Source organism: Rhamphochromis longiceps, linkage group LG1 (genome assembly GCF_057381845.1).
Source record: "Rhamphochromis longiceps isolate RC_006_pf linkage group LG1, R_longiceps_female_GT1.1, whole genome shotgun sequence".
In the NCBI taxonomy this organism is placed as follows: domain Eukaryota; kingdom Metazoa; phylum Chordata; class Actinopteri; order Cichliformes; family Cichlidae; genus Rhamphochromis; species Rhamphochromis longiceps.
In genome coordinates, this window is record NC_140557.1 from 4,763,783 (window position 1) to 4,789,025 (window position 25,243).

Genomic DNA, 25,243 nt, shown 5'->3' on the forward strand with positions numbered 1-25,243 from the left:
CGAGGCTTAATTAAAAACAATAATGTTGTTTTGTTGCCCTCCACAACAACAGACCCCTCAGCCATGGCCTACTTAGAGAGAGGGGGAGGGGAGGGTAAGAAAGAAAGAAAGCAAGAAAGAAAACAAGAAAGAAAGAAATTATCATTACAACATCTCGGTGTAGTTAGGCACAGAATTAGACACTTATTTGGATGTATGAACTGACCCTCAATCTAGCAAACGGCTTACAACCAAAATTTGTTCTGTTCAGCATTTCATATTATACAACATTAACAAACCTACAGTAAGATCAGGGCTGACATAGCATGTTACAAAATAACAATGTAAAAGCGAATCATTGAATTCTAAAAAAACACATAGGTTTGGTGACGTTGTGTCATAGCTTTTTTTTTTTTTTTTTTTTTGAGACCATAAATCAAAGGTATCAAACTATCTCCATGTGGTAATCTCACAAATTTGTCAAATACAAAATACACATTAGCATAACACGTGAGGATTATCCTCATAAGCAAAGGAAAACAAGACAAATTTAAAGTTGTGCTTTTAGATAAGTACGCTTTTGCACAGTTTGCGTACACTAAGCAGAAAGTGTATTAGCTAAATGTTACCTTTATGCTAGTTAGACGCCCGCTTAGTTTTGTGTTTGTGCGTGTGTAAAAACTCGTGTCTTTAGAAACTCCAGGTATTGCAGTTATTTCTCTGTACCTTCCTCCTTTTATTCCTTACTCGCCGTGCCTTCATGAAGAAGCTACATGCTGCCTTTTACACAGTAATACTTTAAATCCCAGCAATGGCACTAATTTATCCTAATTTAGCCAAACTTAAATTGCACCTAGCTTTTATGTCACACCGTTTTTAAGTACCACTCTGGGGTTTAGGTAAGGACAAGAGCTGACTTAACCTGATGCTAACCTGGTTATGTATAGGACAAAATCTCGCTTCAAACATATTGGTTGCATGATGAACTCTTCCAGCTCCAGTGCGTCTCCAGTTGACCGTGAATGGCATGCTGTCTGTGAAAGGCAATTAAACCATCTTTCTCAGATTTCTCCTCTCCTCTTGGCAACAACATGGCTATTTTTTCTCTGCCACCACGTCCCTCTTTTTCTCACACACTCACTCTCTCGCTTGCTTTCTCCCTCCTTGTTGCCTGGCAACCAAGCTCATAAATGTGATCCCACTTGTCTGCGATTGGCTCAAGAGAGAGGGTAGATCCACGTTAGAGTCAGAGACAGAAAATGGGTAGACACGAATGCATCACGCACCAGAGTTATAAATGTAAAAATATCGAGCAACTGAAATGAAAAATCAAAAGTATCTGGAGCGCAGAGTACAACTAACATACTCTTTCCACTGTGTATGTCTGTGTGCTCATGACTGGTATAATATACATATGTTTACACTCATGCCCAGGAGCTAATATATATATGCATGTCAGAACTGCATATGTAGAGGTAAAAGTGTGTGTGTGTGTGTGTGTGTGAGGAGAGGATTTATCTCTGTGCACTTGTATTAAACAGCAGGTGGTCCTTGGAGGAGGTGCCATGCTCCAAGCTGAATAAGGGAAACCGCTCTTGCTGAGTTGCATGTGTGCGTTTGAGTAGCTGTATTAACTTAAGTGGCCCCACATCTGCAGGTTACGTCTCCCCCCCACACACAGGGAGTGTCACTGACGCCAGCATGGAGAACCCTGCCAGCTAGAATGTGCTTTTACTAAGAGATTAATAAAAAAATATTAACCCCCGCAATAAAACCATCACCACCACCACACACACCCACAGACAAACACTGTTCCTTTATTATGCAGCACATAGTTTTTCCATTCATAGCGCTTCTGCAATAAAATGTCTCAGTAGGCCAGTTTCTTACATATGAATCTCCACCCCCTCACACATGAATGACTCTTTAGACAGTCAGCTCAGTAAATCCCATCAGGAGAGTAAAGAACAAAAAAACGTAAATAGTCAACTTAAAACAACAAATTGACTCCATATCAGTAAAAGTTACTCATTAGCAGATGAAATGCCTGATTAATTACTGTGGTAACATTGCATCTGCATGTAAATTATTGTTAAGATATCCTCACGTAATGTTTACATTTTAGCTGCATTGGTGCCAAAGGAAACAATATGATATGATTTTTACCTGCCCATCTCCAGCAGCCTACTTTACAAACGAGCACCACTGAATAGTTAGACATTGTGTCATGAATCGCTGTGCGGCAGGCAGGAGTTGGACCCAAAATGCAGGACTCACAGACTCGAGGGAATGAACTCAAAACACAGCTTTATTTGCCGGTAGAACAAACATACAAACTAAACTAAACTGGGAAGCCACAAACTAAGAACTTACAGGGAGATCCACACACAGCATGAGGGACGACGTCACGCCGAACAGAGGGAGACGCAGACAGAAATACACAGAGGGTTAACGAGGAAAGTGGGAACACACGGGGAACACAGGTGACACTGATAATCATAACGAGACAGGGCGGGGTGAACTGAACATGACATGTACAGGCGTGAGAGTCACAAAGTAAACAGGAAGTGCACAGAGGTTCAGACAGGAGGAGAGAGAGCACGGGGAAAACACAGACATAACGGGCTGGGGAAACATGAAACAACCACAAAGGGAGACGAGGGCTCATAAATACACAGGGCACACAGGGGGGGGAGAGAGAGCACGGGGAGAACTTAGACATAATGGGCAGGGGAAACATGGAATAAAACATATGGAGAGACGAGGGCTCACAGATACACAGAGGGGCACACAGGGGGTAAAAGCCATGAAGGGAAAACACTTAGGGAACAACACAACAGGGCAACTCAGAAAACATGGCCTAAATAAGGAACAAAATACAAACATACAAGGAAACTAAGAACACTGGGCCAACATGGCCCAGGACCATGACACATTGTGTGTAAAGGGTGTTGGAGAAAGTCGTCATCTTTAATTGCTGAATGGCAACATGTTGCCATATTTAAGAATAACAGAAGTTATATCATGTATGTATTTATATGAAATATATACACAATAATGATTATAGTAAAAGATAAGATTTTGCACGAGTACAATAAAGACTGTGAGGGTGATGGAGTCCAGGATTCAGAGCTCAAAGATGGCAGCCGTGTAACAAAATGTAAAACTGTTCTCTTGCACTCGCCAGCAGGCTCTGATATTGTTTTGGTGCCACTCTGGCACTTTGTGGCCTGTGCCCAGCACGTGATGCGCACGTACATAAAACCAGTGCTGGGTAAAGCTGAAGTTCAGCCACTGTCTTAGCTGAGCTTGGTCATATTTATAATGACAGCACAGGCCTGTCACTGAAGACCGCCTCACATTTCTCCAGAGCAGCCCTCTGTCCATTCTCTGCCTTTATTGCTTTCTATACTCGACTCTCTCAAGCATGGACCTCTGTGTTTTCATGCAGTGATAACTCCATTGCTCTGAGGTCAGAACAATCCTTTACTGTTTCTATCATTTCCTTAACCAATTATCTTTCATTTCTTCACACTGCATCACTGTGCTTTGAATCTAAGATTCTTTATTTGCAGCACATGCATTCTTCTTCTTTTTGTCTCCTTTTAAATGTGCTGTGTGTAGCACTTTTTAAGCACCAATAAACCCTGCTCCAATTAAAAACCTTACCTTGTTAAAATTACTGTAAACATGTAAGACCACAGCCAGGATAATTGGCAGCCTCCATGTCATATTGTTGGTATATAGTGCTAGTCTTTCTGAAAATCAAGGCCACATTTCCCATAAACTTCATTACTTCCTGACCTCCAGCTCACTTCCTCTGGATTTACTGACACAGATAAACACATTAGAAATTAGTTTTCCAGCATGTTTTCTCTCCTCTCGACCATCTGCAGTTGTGATAAACCTGACTTTTGTTTCTCCTTTCGTATTTATTTTAGAAAATCATGAAACTATAAAGTTCCAGTGTAATGCCACTGTATGCATTCAATCCACACTGGATGATGTTTTACACCAACTGAGAGCCAACACATGCAACCGAGGTTCTTCTGTTTCCATCTAGTTTACAGTGCTTAGGTTTGTCTGATGACTTTAGTCACTGAACAGCGATATAATAGACATCAAAGTGCACAAACTTCAGGAGAACTGTAAGCTTATTTGGATTTTCTCGGTGTGTTTGTATTCCCAGAACACAAGTTGATGATATCAGGACATTGTTTGAAGGTGTCCTTTCTCACACTCCATTAACCATGTTCTCACTTTTGGAATAATTCTATGTGGTTTAGGCGAGGGTATCACCCGAGTGCTGGATGGATATGCAGGAGGTAGGACACATGCTACTGCTCAATAAAAACACAATGAAAATTGCTGTTTGCACACACTGTTGTTCATATTCTATATAAAGAGTGCAAAACTTTTTGCGTTCTGTGGGCATATTGTATTTCTAAATCCAATCATATATATTCTAAATCACAATCTCTTCATTTATCCACCAACTGCAACTGTACAAGTCGGAAGAATAACAGAGAAATTTGGCTCTTGGCATATGCATGATTGTGTGCACACAAGTGTTGGTGTGCATTAAAAAGATTTATGATATTCATTACGTATCTGGGTGCAGGCAGGGAGCCTGGCAATAGAACCACCAGGCATTCTGTACCATCAGATCATCATCTTCCTCTCTTTTTCCCTTTCTCTCTCTGTCACACACACACACACACACACACACACACACACACACACACACACACACACACACACACACACACACACACACACACACACACACACACACACACACACACACACACGGCTCTTTATTGCTGCACACAGTGCCAAATATGCATAGTGAGAGTCCTGGGACTGACCCAGGTTTTACTGCTGTGATTGCAGAGAGAGGACAGATATGAGGGAGGGGGTGTGTGGATACAGATGCCTCAGCATCATTAATATCATCATCTTCATCATCATCAATATTGCATGAATAAAACACATGAGTAAAACAACAAATCTCATACATGATGACAAGTCACAAAAGGCTTTTTTGGGACTTACGATTATCATGACATCCTGTCTCATTTACAGCCACCTCTGTCAGGAAATGAAAGAGGTGGCTGTAATGGCTGTAATAAACGCTATGGAACAAAATATTAAGTTTGCCACACATGATATAAATAGAATATTCCAGCCACAGCCCAGATCTCTTCAAGAACAACAGGTTAAATAAAATAAACAAATATATAATACAAATATTCTACAAGTCGTCAAATTCTCATGTCATGCTGCAAAAAGAAACATGAAATATTATCGCTGTATTTGCATCTTTATATGAGGGTGGTGACAGAAGTGGGCAGATATTATCAGTAAAAGAATTCAAACAAACGGGTGTGAATCTGCATATCAACAATTTTATACAGATTTTATTGACAGTAGAAACTGTTACTGTAGATAATTTCCATCATCTGAAAAATATCTTTATATATTTTCCAGCATTAAAACTTTGAGCCCATGTTACCCACTCAAAGTTTTGAGTTTGCCAGTGAACTAAGAAAAAAAACTACAAAAGCCCACTCTGTAACTTAAACAAAAGCCAAAACAACAAAAGGAATAGGTTTTGCTGGGAAAACCTTCACTTAATCTCTTTGTATAAACACACACACAAACACACTCGCATGTAAAACACAGTTTTCCCTCAGGGGCGCTGCGGAAAGTGAATGTTTGGGCCATAAGACAGGGGTGGAGAGCACATCTGAAAGTGCACTCCCATTCATCCCACACCAGGGAATTCACAAATAATTGTTCACTTCCTACTGCTGGATTTCACCCACTTGTTAAATGTCTTTCACACACACACACACACACACACACACACACACACACACACACACACACACACACACACACACACACACACACACACACACACACACAATGACAAAAACTAAGAAAACTGTTTATCTTACCTAATGTGGCCACTTTTAATTTTGTTAGGAGAAAATAATGAATATAGATGACCCCAGGAGAAAACATAGATCGAGACTGAAAAATTCATTACCTGGCGTTTGTGACTTTTCCCACTTACATATAAAAATAGAGCGTGGCTTTGTTTTAAAGCCACCCTGTTAGCATTTACAGATGCACACATTTCTGTGTTAGTCTTCCTCTCCAAATCCTCATCTAACCCCTAATAAGAAAGAAAATATAGACTATCTACCAAAACACATACTTTTTAGTTATTTGTGTTTATCAGGTATTAACAGCAGACTGTGTCCAGACATATTATTTACTCATAGAGGTTTCAGCTAGATGCTAGTGTGAGCAGACTCTGTAGCACACAGATATCAGATAGCTGATACCTATCCCCTTCTAGTGTTAGCATGCTAACATTAGCTATACACACTGAACGCAAACGATAGTGGACACTTTTGTGACCAGGCTAAATCACAGAGAGTGAACTCTTTGTATTTTACCAATCAGCAGGTCAAACAAATAGTGAAAGACGTGATTTTGGTCAGTTTGATCACCTTGACCGAACTTGATTTTCAACATAAAAAATGTAAAATTAAATAAAAAGTATATAAAAATATCCTCTAATAACACTAGAAATGACTTGTCTGTAAAGGGTTAATCTTGAGAGAAACATACATCAAATATCATGTCAGTACAAATAATAAAATACTTTTGAATAATACATGTCAGCTTCATTAGTTAGATAAGTTGGGGATCCTTCTCTGAGGGGCATGTACAGCAGCGGTGAAGGGTTTGGGGACATTTTGAAACGTCCCTGTTTTTGGAAGAAAGATGAGAATAAATTGATCATTAATCAGAAATCTTTTATGAGGGACTGCGTAGAAAAATGTACAGAGTTGTGTGTTTCAGCGGCACAACGTGTTCCCTGATGGAATATTTAAAGGCTAATTCATCATTAGAAAACTTTTTAAATCGTGCTGACTCAGCAGAAAACCCTTTTGTTAATTAAATAAGGCTGCTGAGTCTCTGAAACATCAGCCTTCAACTACAGGCAGAAACGGCCAGTGAACAACTGTGTGTACAACTCCAGTCACAGAAAAATCAAAAGTAAATTTGATCTGAATAGAAAAAAACCCAGGAACAAATCTTGAGAGTTCCTGGTTTGACATCTCACAAGTCCTCAACTGGAGGCTTCATTAAGCTGTAAATGTAACAGCCGCATTGTGCTGGTCTGGGTAGGGAGTCCTGCACGCTGTCGCATGAAAATTTCAACTTGTTTTCAAAATGAACTGCCACATAAGGCTTTTCTTTCTTCTGTTTCTAAGAACTAAAATAGTTCACGGCAAGTTTCACAAGATGGTGAACGATAACATGAATCATTAGCTGTCAAGACTTTGAGAAATATTCCATGAATAATAGGAGCCTGTTTTTTTTTCACTTGATAACATTTTGCAGCGTTTCAGTTCACTTAAAATTTGTTTGACAGCCGTAATGAAAACATTCCCAATCCAGCCTTCCAAATGGGACTGTCAGTACTAGAGCAGAGCACAGGATCATCAGTACCCTTTGGGCTTGATTCATACACACTGTAATAAGTAGCACATTGATATAGCAAGTGGCAGGGAGACAGAGAGCATCATTATTGGTGCCGTCTCCTGCCTGCATCCATTTAACAAATCTATTATAGAACATCACACACTGAGAAAGAGACGCATCTGTATCGCAGTCTGACAAATGGACTCTAACAGGAATGACTCATCAGTATAGAAAGTAGAAAGAGCCTCTGATGAACAGTCTGGATCTTTGTGACAGGACCATTTATGTTATATTTCAGCGCGTGTGTGTGTGTGTGTGTGTGTGTGTGTGTGTGTGTGTGTGTGTGTGTGTGTGTGTGTGGCACATATAATGAGCTGACAAAGCATGGTGACTTCCTGTCTGGCCTGTAAAAGCAGCATGATCTTCCTGTATCCTCTGCTATAGGAGCCCACCTGGGGCTGCAGACACACACCACATACACTGTCTGGCAGCTGCACCTAATAAGCTACATGGATGGAGAAATTCCCTGTATTACGGTCTCGGTCATCTTCCTCACTTTCCTCAGTGGTACCGTACTATTCACGTGGTTGCCGGTGGGCGATGAATGTTTGTCTGACCTTCTTAGCTCTCATCCCACACTCTCTTAAAACTTGTGCCAAGCTTTAAGCCTACGCACAGAATATCAAGTGTGTCAAGAGTGTCAAGCCAAACACACAAGAAAACAATCCATAGCCCATAAGTCTATAAACTCAGTTGAATTTTTGGCTGAGTACCATGCAGAAAAAAAAAAATGTAACAACATTAATCATGGGCATTTTAGGAATTTAAGATGTGAATCAACTTGCTAGAAAGCAACCAAACAGCTGTTTAAAGTTACAATTGTTTGGCACATTACCCACAGGTTTTACCGGCTGTGTATAATGTGCACATTTTTTGTAAGCTCTTCTTAGGAAACATGATCCATGGAATTGTAGCAAAAATGACAATTAGACAAAGTTTAAAGTGCAGTAGTCGCATTGCACACAATTCAAGCTGTTTATTTGCTACATAAAGTGAGAACTTCACTATCATTCTGCACCTCTGTCAGCAACAATCACCCAGTGAGCTTTACAAGCATTTCTCACCCTAAAATAAATTTTTTTGCTACACCTTCCAAAATCATTGGGTACAAAAACAATCTGAGGCTATACTTCTGGAGCTACTTCCTACTTCACACTGAGCTTACTGTTGTGTCATTCATGAATTATGAAGATTTCACACCTATTACATGACCGACTTGATTCATTTGACGCAAAAACAACTTATCACTTTCATTTATAGATATGAGTTTTAGTCATTTTGGTCTGTTTTTCTGCACCCTGCATTTGGCATTACTCACACTTTACTCACTCACCAATCAGCATTAACATGTTGGTTTACTGATGCTGACGCTTGATGCTGGCTTTTATGTGTATTCACCATGACCAATATGAAAATACGGAAAAAATCTTAGTTATTCCTCCGGTACAGTAGTTGGAGTACTGGGGACTGTAACTATTCTGCAGGTTGCTGATGTTCAAACATTACCTCTGTGAGAACTTTCTCAATAACTCAAAAACTCTTACAGTACTTTGACAAGAAAGAATGAAGGACTATTTTTGTGTGTCTCAAAAAGACTCCATGGAATAAAAATAATAACCAATACTTTCCATTTCTTTTCTTTCCCAGCAATAAAATCCTGATGCATGTATTTTTTGTCCCCTGTTGCCTCAGTGTTTAAAAGGTGTTTCCCATTGCATTGGGATGCCTGATAAAATGCATCCTGCTACAAAAATAGATTTGATTGACCTCTCTGAGGTACTTCCATCATGTTTTTGTCTCTGTAAACAGCAGTAAACTTGTTTTGAAGTTTGGGACAAAGTTTACCTCGAGGACACTGGAAACACTTTCATGAGTAAGATGGCTCTTTAGAAGGCTGGTTGATAATATCTCAACAACATAATAATACTCTTGATAGTTCTGCAATGTGGAGGGCATTTCAGAAAAGCAACAACAGAAGACACAGAGCCTACAGTTCTCTAAGCAAGTCGCTGTTTCTTTCTTACAAACCCGCAGACACACGTTGTTATCCTACCTCTGGTGTTGGTAGCCATGTCTGCCACCTTCTGAAAGGCATCAAGGAAGGCCACGGCAGCCAACACAGTGGTTCTATGGACAGAAAAAAAGCATTTTGACAAAACTTCAGCCTGACTTCACATGATATTAGGATATTATGGTATTATGGAATTTATACATAGACTATATTTAAAACTGTATATAAAAATGGAGCTGTACCAACAATACCTGCTGCTGTGTCAGTTTTAAAGCCTTAACTTCCTCAACTCATTTTAAGTGAGGTTTGGATTTAAGTGAAAAGGGTACAAGATTTCTCTAAGGCCTCTCACTAATAAAAACATTTTAACAACTAAAATATCAAATAGATGAACACTTTAATTTCATTCATTGTCATTTCTGATTCATCTTTTGGATGCGACAGTGGGCATGTCTGAAAAAACAGAATGTGAATATTTTGAAGGAAACAGCGTTGCGAACAAAAGCAAGTGGAAAAGTCATGTCTGTGATGTGGGACTCATATACCTTTCCACAGTTTTTGCTAGGACTGTCCTACAAGAAATCTCAGAGTGTGTTAAAACTGTAACACCCAGTTATCCACTCCCATATTAACTGGTTTAATGCCCTATATTAGGCCCACTTTTCAGGCTACTGCATTCTCATATTTAGTCTATGCCTTTAAATGAAGTCTAAAGGCCTAAATACTGAAGGTAAAAAAAAAAATCCCAAATTCTCTCGACTTTAATCTGTCTTGTTTTGAAACTGGCATTAAATATTCTCTTAATATTTTCATAATTCAAAAGCTGTCGACTGTGCAGTGGTGTGTTGTGCAGTGGAGCATACCGGAGTTGGGAATGCAGCTTGGTGGCCTTGGCGCTGAAGTCCTCCCACACAGGATAGGAGCACTGACAACACAAAGAAAGGGATCCACATTAAAATGGAAAAATATCATTTAATGACAAAAGTTTACTGCATATATGTGTTACCAAACCAAAATACACGTGTTAAAAAGGATGCCAGAAGAAAAAAGATACATGAAGTCCCATATGGAAAAGATTTAATATAAATCTTAGTTTGTATCTGTCTTGTGTGAAACTTGTATGAAAAGCATACAAGAGTGAAAACAGATATAAGAGCCCTTGAAAAATTATATAATGAAACTTGTATGTTTTGGATACTTACTAAAACAATATATGAAAGTAATGAGAAAGTGGCCACTTTCATGAGTAATCACATATAAGTTTTTACTATTTCTTTTCCATATGGGGTGGGAAGATAATGATGTAGTAATAATATTCTAACATGAAGAGTTGCTTTTGAAGAATAAAAAAAGTTTTACTTTTGAGACTTTGCATTGCATTTTGCTTATATATGTTTCTGTGCATGCGTGTGTTTAAATTGATACCAATAATGTTCAATATGAATTAAAAATAAACAAATATTCTGATAACAGAAAAGTGTCTTTGTTGTAAATTCACTACAGACTTTTTCATTTCATATGCTTTGATGTCCTTTAGCTCTACATTTTTCAAGTTAAAACCATACAGACACACACACATACGTTTTCATATCTTAGTGAGGACATCTCATTGACATAATGCTTTCGCTGGCTGTTTACCTTAACCCTTGCCATCAAAAATGAATGCCTAATCTGAATCCTAACCCTCAGCCTAAACCTAACCATAACCTAATTGTAACTTTGATACTAAAACTGCATTTTGAGCCTGAAAAATGCCTTCAAACTCGTGCAGACGGCATTTTGTCCTCATAAGTGACTGTTAGGCCCCACAAGTATAGTAGCATGACATTTTTCTGTCCTCACAAAGATATCTAAACATGTACACACACACACACCAATTCCATTCTCTCCTCCATTGGTACTCTGCATCCCCCAATCCCTTTTTCACCCCCGCTTCACCCCGTCCTTCATCATCAACACCCTCTCCTCCTCATGCAGCCATCTAATCCATCTATCCAACACACAGACACACACAAATGCGCACACACACATATAGCGATAGACTTGACAGCCACTGGCATCAGGCAGCATCAAAGGGTCTGACTAGAACAGCCAAGATCGTTAACACAATTCAAAGCTGAAACGGTGTCTTAATGGATGCTACTCCCCCATCCTCCTAGCACTTCTTAAGACTCGATGATTCCTCTATCACACACCCCCAGCACATATTACATTATACTTGATCCAGGTTAACCTATAACCCTGTTAAATGCTTGCAAATTGTGCGTGCCGGGGGTTGGCGGGTGTATTTATATCAGCATGAGGTCAAAAATGTCTTTACAGGAACAGTGAAATATGAGAAATCTGCCAGTGTAAAATAGAAACTCGAGGAAATGGAGGGGATAATGAAAAAATGAAAGTGAAGGAAAGAAGGAGGAAGTGGATGTTTTTGTGTGTTTCTGGGGGGTGGGGTATCCTGTCGTGATGTCAGCCTGGCACAGACAGTAAGGCCTGTATACTCTTTGATCTGGCCTGTTTGATGTGGCTTAATTTGGTCTGAAATCACAGTACCATTTCCCCTTGGTACTGAAAGCTACTCCCTCTACCCTCTACACACGCACGCACGCACGCACACACACACACACACACACACACACACACACACACACACACACACACACACACACACACACACACACACACACAGTAACCCTGCACCCTCCCTTTGCAGGAGCTTAAATAGTGTGGCTGGAAGATAAACCAAAGCGATGCCCTCCTCCTCGCACACACACTCATACATACACACGAGGGGAATCCTTCACTTTATTAGCATATTTGTGCAATTTCAATCCAATAAAAATTTGGTGGTAAGTTACTGTATGAAGACTGAGTAAGGATGCGTGTGATTGCTTTCAGCTTCTTAAAATCCAGGACACACACTGTATGCTGCTGTGAGGTATGAGGTATGATCAGTAGCTTCCAGATTAAATGAAGACTGTCTCTGTGGGATAGTGGCACTGAATATTCAGATGGCAGCATGGAGGCTTTGGGTTTGGTCTCGAGGCCATTCTGTGTGGCATTTACATGTTTTCAGCATTCCTGTGTTGGTTCTCTTTGGGTACTCCAGCTTCTTCCCGCAATCCAAAGACATGCATGCTGTTTTAATTGTTGATTCTAATTTTGCTATGGATTTAAGGTGCATGGAATTAAATGCTATACAAATATATGGCTAAACATGAATCGTAGTCTAAATTGCTTTTTTATACAGTGTGTGAATGTGTGTGTGAATGGGTGGATGACAGGTTGTGTAAAGCGCTTTGGGGTCCTTAGGGACTAGAAAAGCGCTATACAAATACAGGCCATTTACCATTTTTTTATACAAGTACCAGTCCATTTCTATTGGGTGTTCCTGTAAAGTAAACACAAGTTCCTTTTAATATTATATTTGCATACCATAAAATTTTACATTATTTATAATGTGTTCAACGGACCTTACTGGCCGTTTGAACATTTGTAAACCAAAAGAAAGAAAAAAAATAGTAATAATAACTGGGAAAAGAGTCGGACTAGCACTGATCATTTTTCCACTGATTTAAAATTCAACTGTTTCATTTGTATTAATTTCCACAAAATATAGCTTGTGCTAGCATCAAACAGCATGGATAGTAAATCTCTTTCTCAGAACAAAAGATCAAAGAAACTGCCACAGAGATTTCATCTTTTATTTTAAAAAAATTAAGAAAAGATTGTTATTTCAAGGTGTAGAGCTTTATATTTGCTGGTTTGTTCTGGGATGTGTCTGCCCTTCCATGTGAAACGTGGGGAGAGCGGGACCCAGACTTTCAGGACCGAGCCAGAAGGCATCAGTGACAAAAGATATGACATTGATTAAGTCAGACACAACAGGCTAAACAGCTAGTCTAGCTAAATAACAAATAAAAACGATTGAATTCATAGAAAGGTATCAGGTGAGCCAACAGCTAAAGTAATTTGACACTGGATTTACTGGATACTCAAAAATAGCATCAAGATTTTGCATAATAGGCATCTTTCTTGAAAAAAAGCACACAAAACCATCCATCCATTCGCTTCCGCTTATCCTTTTCAGGGTCAGCCTAACCCAGCTGTCATAGGGCGAGAGGTGGGGTACACCCTGGACAGGTCGCCAGTCTGTGGCAGGGCCAACACACAGGGACAGAAAGCCATTCACACCTAGTGGCAATTTGGATTATCCAATTAACCCACAAGCTGCATGTCTTTGGACAGCGGGAGGAATGCTGTCCAAAGACAGCCGGAGTACCCGGAGGAACCCACACAAACTCCACACAGAAAGACCCCTGATGGTGGAATTGAACTCAGGACCTTTTTGCTGTGCGGCAACAGTGCCAACCACCGTGCCACCGTGCTGCCTGCACACACACAAAACCAGTGATTACACAATTGGTACTTTTCTTTAGTTGACACTTAAAACCAAACCTTAAAATTCCCTGGGCCTGCACAGCTTCTTGCTCCCTAAATATGTCGTTGCGTGTATGTTTGTCTCAACCAGAGAGCTAAAAGACCGCGACCATAACCACTGCTCTCAGATGATTGTGGGACTTGGAACATCACTGTGGCCGAGGGGCAAATACATCAGAGTGTGGGAGACACAGACAGTGGGAGACAGTGAGTGTGCGAAAAAGCTCTGGGATTGTATACTGTTACATCACCACTTCCTGTGTCACAAAAACATCAACAGGGCATGCACGATTACCTCTTGCTCACATACACAGACACAACAGCCATCCATTTATTGTAAACATAGCACCACTAAACTTTATCCCAGCCGTCTTCCTCTCATGTTAGTCAGTTGTTTAAAAATGGGTCAAATTCTAAAGACATTGGATCGGCCATGTATCAGCTGAGCGTGTGCATAATCATGTAATTAGAATGGTTTTGTGTTCCTTTTATAGAATATCATAACAGAAATTTCAAGCTCCACTTCACCTCGACACTTTGTCTTTCTCTCTTCCTTTATAGCCTCCCTTCCTTCCTTTTTCCTTTATTGCTTCTTTTTTTGTGGATGTAGCAAAACCGAATGTGGTTAGACTGCTGAGCTGCTGCCTGGATTTCATGTTCTATCGAGAGTGGACTTGCACTCTAAGCAAAACCATTCATTATAATAGAAACCCTTTGAAAATAGCTTAGTGATAACTAACTAATCACTGTCATACAACAGTTTTTGCATCTGTCTATTTTGCTCATGAAGCTAAACAATCAGTTGTTTTTGGACTTACAGAACAGGATGATGAATGTGACCGCAAAATGTTGAAGCCAAATCACAAAAGTGTAGCTTTCTTTAAATTAATGGTGATTAACGTTCAAAGAACAACTGCATGTTTTTTTAATTGATTGGTTTTATTTTCTTTCCTTTTTCTCCATCCTTAGCAGTTTTGAATAACAAGGTTCATCTGCTTTGAGTTAATTAGTGGTGACAATTAATTAATTAGCGGTATCCCTGTTTCCATGTTATACTGATTGTCATGGAACATCTAGTAGTTATCAGAAAGCACTGTTAGTGGTGGACAGGGTAAGCAGTTGTTTTGGGTGTTTTTCCTTTGTTAAAAAAATCCTTTTTACAGTAAATGTGTGTTGCGAAAGCATATATATAAGTATCCAGTCTGAGCTTCAAAAGTGTATGTTTTTAATACAATACAAATTACAAGAAGTTGGGACACTGTGTAAAATGTAAAAACAAGTTTGCAAACCTCATAAACCAACATTTTATTCACAATAGAACACAGAAAACAAATGTTTTCAGTGTTTCCCAAAAGTGCGTACATGGCCATGTTTACCACAGCATAGCATTCTTTCTTCTTTTAACAACAGTCTGTAGAAATTTGAGTACTGAAGGGACCAGTTGCTGAAGTTTTGGGACAGGAAAGTTGTCCGGTTCTTGTCACATAAAGGGTTGTAGCTGCTCAACAGTCCAAACAAACAACAAAACTAATTTAGGATCATCTGTCAACTTAACCTGCTTAATTTGGACTGCTCAGGAAAGCCAGTGCACCTAGAAAATATCCACGCAGGCATAGGTAGAACATGAAAACACAAAAAAGAAAAGCCTTAGTGCATTGATACTATGAAGTGAAATACTTTTAATTAGCCTGTCCATGGTGAAACCCACTTTTTAACTAGAGCCTAGCCAAGCTGATAGGGCAAGATTCATGGCCGTCGATTGGATTAGTGGAGGAAAATGGATGGAGAGATAATGCCAGTTCTCCTGATCTTTGCAAGGACTCATCACTTTTTGAGTTTCTAAACACAGAGTAAATTGCTGCAATTGAAACAGTGAGTTAGAAGTCAACGTCTGGGGTCATGATCCGAATTTCCCGTCCTTACACGCAGTGCATTCCAGTTCAAATGCATTCTGGCTACTGGAAATACTCAGTTTGGCGACAGTGCTGCCTGGATAGAGCATGCAGGGAGTCAGCTACACTGCACTTACTCATAGTGAAATCACCAAGCATAAAAACTGTTTAATCTTCAATGCAATTAAAGTAGACATTTGCCTTCTTGGACATTTTAAGTTCAGGGCTGTAGAGTTTGAGCTTTATTTTTTATCATCAATCTGATGATTCCTCCATTGACTTCTTTTTCTTTGCATGCTGGAAAATCACTCAAAAAAAATCCAAGTTAAGTAGGATTTAGACCGTGGTGTCATCTACAGACAAGTTCTAAAAAATGCACGAGACTGACAAGACTTTGCATGAGTCTATACGTTAAATAACTAAAATATCAAAATGGTGAGCTGTATTTATTTAAAAAACAAACAAACAGAATAATATCATCCTTGTGGACAACTGTGGGCACTACACACACATGCTACTACTTTTTATTCCACTTGGAGAATGTATATCTTCAGAGAGCCTTATGAACACTCTCTGATGACAATATTTATGTTACTTGGACTCTAGTGGACCCTTGTATGCTTGGGGATGTTGAAAGTACAACTCCTGCTGCAGAAAAAGACATTTGTGGCCAGCTACAGAAGTTCCTACAAAACAAACATATTGGTAATTCAGTATGATCAGGATACATTAAGAAGGCCATTTGGTTTGAATTTCATTAATGTGGACAAGAACAATAAGTGACATGAACCCATAGAATGATTATATGATTCTCAGGTGTACATTTGATGGATACAGTTTCCTGTTTATTTTTTTTTAGCTGAATTAAAACTTACTTTTTGATAGTTGTGCAAATATCAAAAGGTAGACAAACTGTGCTTTAATCTTTCAGCAATATATATTTTTCTTTTCACTCTTTTTTTTCTAGTAATCCTTCATTTAATCCAGTTCTGATTCTAGACTCTGGGGTACTATCAACAGTCCTCTGGCCTAGTTCTCATAGCACCAGTCCATCCAGTCTGCCCAGCATTCTATTGAGAGCTCCACTCCACCACTCCACTATAGTGGACGGGAAGCTTACTGTCTCCTCTCATTCTTTTGTTCCCTTTGTCTCCCCCACAGCAAGACAAAAAAACAGAGGAAATCCAGCAAGAGAGACGGAGGGAGAAAGGGAACGGGTGGAGGCAGGCAGAGAGGGATGTAAGGATTAGCATGAGTTTTTTTTTTTTTTTGGTCGTATCACTGAGCCAGTTCACACTTTAAAAGAGAAATGCAAGAATCAAACAATAGAAGCTAATTTCACAGTGCTCCATATGCATAATCATCTGCTTTCATAACAAGGATCAAACTCACTATTATCAAGGTTGGGGATGGATGTATAACCCACAGAAAGAGTGTTATATATCATATCTCTTCCAGAAAGAATGGTGATGTGTTTAGTCTCCTTTTAGTCAACAGTACCAGTGCATTAACTGGGATTTAGTTACATAGGTAAAGCTTCACGTTCCTGCTCAGTGTGGCTAGATAGAGTTTAGTGGCCAGTGAATTCAATTATGTTACATTACAGTCTTTTCCAAATTGGGCCTTTCTAATATATTAATTTTACCAGCAAATTAGACCTTGTATATTCCTGTAAAACTACAATATTTTCCTGTTTCATTATTTTAACTCACAGAGATTTGGTTTATTGTATCATCAATAAAATATCAGTCACTCTTTGAATTTGATGGTGCCTGACTTTGCTTTTTAGAATTTAAATTTTCATGTTGAGAAGATTACTCCTCTGGTTATGATGATGTCCCGCTCAGTCTAGACTGCACCTGAGTACAAAGTGGCTCAGAATTAGCTGCCAAGTCTGAAGTTTGGGAATGAAGCTGGAGAGTAACAAAAGTACTGAGACAATAGAATCAATTAAATGGTTGATCTACCGTCACCTAAGACCACGAGGTGTGGGCACTGACTAAAAGAATAAGATACCAGACATCATGACAAAGCTTTCTCCAAACAATTGTTAGAGGAAATACTCAGTGACGAGAAGTAAGTAGACTCCAGAGTAGAGCTGCTGCTAGGGTTTTCTCAGATACCAATGAGCGCTAAAAACAATCAGATTACGTACTCATTTGCAACAGTATCAATATCCTTCAGTCAACACACAACTTCACGCCACACCACTGCAGACAGACACAACCGCTAGTTGATGTTCAAAATGCTGAACAGTCTTTATAAGGAATTTCAAGGGTTCAGTCAAGTAAAGTAAAAAGTAAAGTAAATTAATGGCTGCCTAAATGAATAAATACTTAGCGTAAATCAATGGTTGCTTTTGTGCAACCATTTTATTATTTTATTTAAATGTTGCGTTAAATTACTGGTTAGTTTGTATGGGACATAACAAAGTTAGCTTGTTGTGAATTGAATGTGAATTTATTTTATTTTTATTCGTGCACAGTGGCTGCGGTTCCTTATGGCCAGTCTGGGTTTACATCAGTGAAGTAAACTCATTTAGATTTAAGATGATGATGCTTAGATTAATTCACTCAACGTATCAACAGTACTGTCTAGTATAAAGACCTCATACTGTTAGTGTACGAAATGGAAATCAGCCACGATGGCTCGTGAAACTGTTGACATCTTGTTGAATTCACTAGACTGCAGTCTTGGGGTTCTTCCACATGCCAGATTCCACTTTAACCCCTGACTGTACTCATTTTACTGTTCATGTGTGGAGGCCTTCACAGCTGCACATCCATTAGAATTAGAATTAAGATTGGAATCATATTTTTATTCTCGTGTACTAATATTATTTTATTAATATAGTAATATAGTACAAGGTTCAGTTACCTTTGCATGGTGGAATGGTGGAATTTTCCTTCAACAAGCTACTTTCTTACTGTTAGGATGCCTGGGTCGTCGACCCAGGGTTTTTGAGTTTTTGATATTATTTATACTTCCTAGTTTTTGGTTTCTTTGAGTTCTGTCTTATGGCTTATGTCTCTGTCTTCTTTAGTTGCTCTGTCTCCCCTATCACCTGCATCCCCTTGTCTAGTTCGCGTCTATGTGTATCTTAAGTTCCTATATCCCCGTGTTCAGTCAGTGTTTGTGTCTGCCCTGATCCCACGTCTCTGTTCCCTCTGTAGTGCCTGCATGTGAGTCTGTTATGCGTTTCCTGTTTTACTTTGAAGGTCTCTGTCTTAGTGTGTTCAGTTTACGCTTCCTTTTGTCTCGTCAGTCCTGATTTGTCCCAGCTGTGTTTCCCTCCTGTTACAAAAAAAAAGAAAAAAAAAATGAAAAAACCTCACGATGATTACCAGAAAGAATCAACGAAACCGGTTCAGTCTCATGAGTGACGGAGGGCAGTAACTGACCGGTGAGAGCCACAACAGAGACGGGAACCCGCAAGGGTATAGTCTTAATCCCGAGGCGCCTCGTGAGACCGCCGTCAATAAAATTCTGCTCAGCGCCAGAATCCAAAAGCGCGTTAGTAGAGAAAGCGCCAGACGCGGCATTCACGACAGCAGGAAGTTGCATGCGGGGAATTTGGGAAAGAGAGGAAGTGCCACCCACCAGTACCCCCACAGTTACTGGTGGGCACCGCCTTTTGACCGCAACGGGCAGGTGGACACAAAATGGCCCGACTGGCCACAATACAAACACAACCGTCCCTCAAACCGCCTCCGACGCTCCTCCAGCGTCAGCCGTGTACGACCAAACTGCATAGGCTCCTCAGCGGCGGACGCCGGAGGAGACCGTGCGCGGGCCGGACCGGGAGGAGGAGGACGGAATATTGTGCGCACCGCGGCGCGCTCAGCACTTCCAGCACAGACCCGGCCACCCCTCTCCCTCTCACGCTCGCGAAGGCGATTATCGATACGAATAGCCAGATTAACTAGAGCCTCGAAACTCTCCGGTTCGTCACGAGTGGCGAGCTCATCCTTCATGCGATCGTCCAATCCAATGACGAAAGCCCCGCGCAACGCGTCCTCACCCCACCCCGTCTCCGCGGCTTTAACCCGGAAATCAATAGAAAACTCCGCCACCGACCGGCCCCCTTGGCGGAGCCCGTGCAGTTGCCGCGCGGCCTCATCCGAGCGCAGGGGGTGGTGAAAAACCGCCTTAAAATCCTGAACAAACTGCTCATACGTGACAGTCTCCACGGGATGCAAAGCGAGATAAGCCTCGGCCCAGTCCAAAGCACAATCACGAAGGGCACCGATAACATGAGAAATCTTAACAGCATCATTGGAAAACGCTTGGGGATAACGCTGAAAAAGCAAAGAAACCTGAATCAAAAAACCCCCGCAACGGCCCAACTCTCCCGTAAAAGGCACCAGAGCCGGGGGAGCGGGGTCACGAACAGAGCCCACACTCAGTGAGGCAGACGGTACGGGCGGGGGAGCAGGAACAACGGGAGCAGTAGGAGGAACTAGCCGAGCCAAAGTCTCTTGAATGGCCGACAGGGTCTCATTAACTCGGCCTGCACATTGCTCGGACGCCGCCAACTGCCGAGACAAACTAGACAAAGACTCCTCGTGTTTCTGGAGTAAATCGCCGGACGCGGGACCTGTGTGTTCTGCCGAATCCATCAAAAATGGTCGGAGTATTCTGTTTTTTTTTTTTGTAACAGGAGGGAAACACAGCTGGGACAAATCAGGACTGACGAGACAAAAGGAAGCGTAAACTGAACACACTAAGACAGAGACCTTCAAAGTAAAACAGGAAACACATAACAGACTCACATGCAGGCACTACAGAGGGAACAGAGACGTGGGATCAGGGCAGACACAAACACTGACTGAACACGGGGATATAGGAACTTAAGATACACATAGACGCGAACTAGACAAGGGGATGCAGGTGATAGGGGAGACAGAGCAACTAAAGAAGACAGAGACATAAGCCATAAGACAGAACTCAAAGAAACCAAAAACTAGGAAGTATAAATAATATCAAAAACTCAAAAACCCTGGGTCGACGACCCAGGCATCCTAACACTTACTCTTTCTTACTTTCTTACTCGACTGAAAAAAACATACTTACTACTTAGTACTTAAAGTATTTTTTAACACAACTATCTGTACTTCTATTTAAGTACAGAATGTCTGTACTTTTTCCACCTCTGCCTATGAAGTGCATTTGCACTGGACATATGCATTTTGTGGTTTCAGTTAGAGAAGCTAGTAGTTGAACTAAAAATCGATAAACTAAACAGGGGAAAATGTCACGTATGTAATATCAGTTTTAAACATTCTGAATAAACCGGTACTACGCACATCCTCCACCACATCACCTGGCAGTTGGTTTTGGAGAAAAAAGAATCAGCGCAGCAATGATGAAGCTGCCTCACTGCATAATTGATGAAGTGCAGCAGCTAATTCCAATCTAAACACAGTGATGAAGGAAAGAGGAAACCATCTGTGTGTTGTTGTGTCACTCTGCTGTTAGGCCAGAGATCACAGACTCCCTACGAGTGAAACATCTGGGATGTCTGCATCATACACTGCACTGATGAATGTCATGTAATATGCCAAACAGGGGTAGATATGAACATACACACATAATCAATCAAGTGTATCATAATAGGAATGAAAGCCGAGAATCAAAGAATATTAGCATTATTACAATAGGATACAGCTAAAAATATTTAACCGGTGCTTTAGCAGGATCATGACATTACACTATTTCAGGACCGTTACATGGTATTATTTGTGACTACAGATAAATCTTTTTCCTTTAACTGACTAACATCCACCAAATCACTAGAAAGCCATCGCTGGTGTCAGTTTAGCAATGTCCAACCCTCAGTACAGAATTTCCACCTACATGAAGCAACCCAACAGGAAACACAAAAAAATTAATTTCAAATTTAAGATATTATGCTAAATTTCTACACACGTGTCTCTTTATTATGGGACTGAGTAACATTGATATCATCATAATAAGTTGAGCAAGAGGTTTCCGTTTGGACGTCCAAATACCTGCCAGTGTTTTATGACCATACAGACACTTCCCTGGGGAATTTACATTAAAATGCATCAACTGTGCATTCGAAGAAGTATCACATCAATGACTGTTTTCAGTTGTGAGTGTCAAGTAATCAAGGTTTAGCCCTAGACAGCAGAGATGCTGCACTACACAAAAATACCACTATAGAAAACACTCAACTGACCTCATTTAGTAGTAAATCATTGTAACTGTGAGAAGTAAGAAAAGTTTAGCTGGTAAGATGCTGAAACCCAAAGTTTAGATTTACTAGTTGAGATTGTTGAGACTTGCCAATGTGCCCTTATCTGTGTTCAGTCTGTGTCAGTATCTATTGAAGTGTCATCAAGTGCTCTAACAATAATCTACAGAAGAAGATAGGGTTCAGTTCAGTTCAATTCCATTTATTTATATAGCCCAATATCACAACGAGAGCTTGCTTGAGGTGCTTTATATTGTAAGCTAGACGTTACAATAATATAGAGAAACACCGACAAATAGATGAGAGCCTATGAGCAAGGATTCTGGCAAACGTGGGAAGGAAAAACTCCCCTTTAACAGGAAGAAATCTCCAGCGGAACCAGGCTCAGTTGTGACTGGTTAGGGTGGGGATTGGAAATTTAGATTTGCACTAATTAACAAGTATAATAGCAAAAACTACTCCGAGCGTAGCAGCAATTGCACCAGCACCTATATGCTATATGCAAACATATACTTCAGATCATGATGTTGTCTGACTGCATTTATTTGATGTGTCACCTGTCCTATTTTTCATCTTGCTTGTTCAGAACATCTGCTGTTGGCACTTGTCAAGGACAGCAGCTCCATATTTTGAAAGGTGGTAATCTAAAAGTGAAGTGACGTTTTACATTGATGACACTGATTAATATATATTTCTGCTGCTAGTTATGGTAGCAACACTATAATGACTTAAAATGACAAAATCAGTTTTTTAAAAATAAAAATAACAGTATATACTAATCTATATGACATACAAAGTGGAGCTGGGGTGGTTGATGCAGTTAAGCAGAGGAGGTTATGGGAAAGAGTCCAGCAAGTCAGAACCACACGTCCATTAATTTGGGAAAAAGTCCAATCAAAGAAAGAGAAAATCATCAGCTAGCCAGTAAACAAGAAAACTGACTTATGATGTGGATTTCAGCCTTAATTTCCAGGCCAAGTAATGATTCACACACACTTTAAGCATAAATATTCAGTCCTGAATCATAAAAGGCACACAGAGATGCACACATTTTACACCCTGCACAGTGATAAAAGATGAGACTGAGGTGCATTATCATTCACTGGATGGCATGTTCACAAGGAGCCATCAATCATCCAAACTCGTGGCTTTTTTTCCCTTTTCCTTTACTGGGCTGAAGGTTATTATTTTCTGCACTGCTCCGCTCTTGTCAAAGGGTTGTCACTGGATGCTGAAGGTGTGCCCATCAGGCTTCTAAGACTAAGTGCAGCTGTTATCGTCACTCCCCTCATGTACAGAGATGAGAGGTGGAACTTGATTGTAATGCCTCATAATATTATGTATTACCACTGTATCACATGGCAGTATCAATGGTTAATTATATTAGTGGGCCATATTGCCACTGTGTGGAGATCAAAATAGAGCAAAATACAAAACTGCACTTAAACGTTCTTAAAAGTTAAGGACTGGCTGACCTTCACATATTAAAGAAATTATGACTTCAGTTTCCTTTTACTTAGTTGAGCTATTCTTGTTTTAATGCATTACTGTAATACTATTGCAGTTCAATATTGCTAATGCTATATATCAGCTGATGATACGAAACACAATAGATTCTACCAATTAACTGTTTTCAAGAAATACCACATATGTCTTGTTGTGAAAGGACCCTGAATTTAATAGTGGAGGAAGATGGATGGATGGATGGATGGATGGATGGGTGGATGGAAAACCTACCTTGGAATATTATCCCAAGTGACAACCTCAGGCTAGCTAAGATGTGAATAGAGTGAAGCTGTGCAAAGCCAACCCCTTTTCATCCTACGGCATAGATAGCAGGGATGTCACCGGGACACACAGTTATGGTACCATTCGATAGCTGCCACACCTGCTAACATTAAATGCTTATGCTAAAGTCTTGGCACTGTATCAGCAGTAGCCTTGAAAAATATGATTTAACATTTTGATCTTCCACTATATCAATGTTTTAAAATGTATTTTCAATATAGGAGTTTATTTTTGTTTTGATGATCATTTTGTTTAGCTGTTGAGCTGGGTAATGAGCATCGTGTAATTCTTCAGGTATTTAGAGCCTTCGACCAGATTTCTGGTGTTGTGACATCCCACATACAAAGTCTGCATAAAGAGGTTTCAGATAGTGGCACGTGCTTGCAGGTTTGTCAGCAGGAGTTCCTGACTGATGTCCCTGATTCGTTTCTATCTTCCACTTGCTGGTTAAGTTTAGGCACTAAAAATGTTCAGGTTTAGAAAAAGATTGCAGTTGCCGTTAAAATCTATCCGTTCATAACAGTAACCCTTCATATTAAAAAATGATGAGAGCAACTGTGAGTGTGAAAGCCCCTGCTCACTAATGCCCTTCACACTAATGCTGGTATAAATCAAATGCTTGTCAAATACATGTGATTATGAAATGAAATGATGACATATAGAGCATGAAGAAAACTTTCTTTTTGAAATGAACAGGAGAATATTGATTTGCCATGTTCATTGTTATTCTCTGTGTCAGCCTCTGGCCTGTTCATAATGATCAGCGTGTTTTACAGTAAACAGCTGAGTTGTGATGAAAAGGTTTTGACAGGCCTGACAAAGGGTTCACTGAGTGAAGCTGTCTTGGCGGGCTCCCAAGTAGCCTCCACGCCTCCCAAGACCAGTCCTCCCCATTCATCTCTACCGACTCTAATGAGCCTCGGGGCCCTAACGACCTCTGAGATTTTAACAAGCTCTAACGAGGGAGATGCTCCTTTGTGTGTCCTATTGGAATATTGGCATCTTATACATAAGTATATGATGGACTGTAAGTTTTTTTTTCTTGTTTTCATTCTTTGTTATTTTTAATGAAAGAAACACAAAGCCTCGCTCTCAACTTTTGCTTCTTCTTGCGACTTTAAAAATCTGATTCTCTCTAAAGTACATATTTTAGGAATATCAAAGTCAATACATTCTAAAACTGCAGCATTAGTAAGAGTACAGTCATTTCATTTTATTGGATATAGCAAAAAGTATATAGTAAATTCCTAGCCAACTCTTAAAAATTTAATAGATGCCCCTGAAAAGTTACTACAACTGATATTGCTGGTGCCTCTCAGCTTCAGTGTTGATGGAATTTGACAAATTCAAAGC

The 25,243-nt window shown here is 40.0% G+C and overlaps 1 protein-coding gene across 3 annotated transcripts in view; it reads right to left on the minus strand.

Moving 5' to 3' along the window:
* LOC146678149 (protein MTSS 2-like) overlaps positions 1-25,243 on the minus strand; it is a 77,761-nt gene that overhangs the window by 44,364 nt on the left and 8,154 nt on the right. For all 3 annotated transcript variants that reach the window (XM_085410784.1, XM_085410868.1, XM_085410700.1), the window contains exons 2-3: positions 10,420-10,481; positions 9,599-9,672 (exon numbers count right to left, since the gene is read on the minus strand). In XM_085410784.1, the coding sequence (XP_085266910.1) occupies positions 9,599-9,672; positions 10,420-10,481 (136 nt within the window). The remainder of the gene's footprint in view (positions 1-9,598; positions 9,673-10,419; positions 10,482-25,243) is intronic.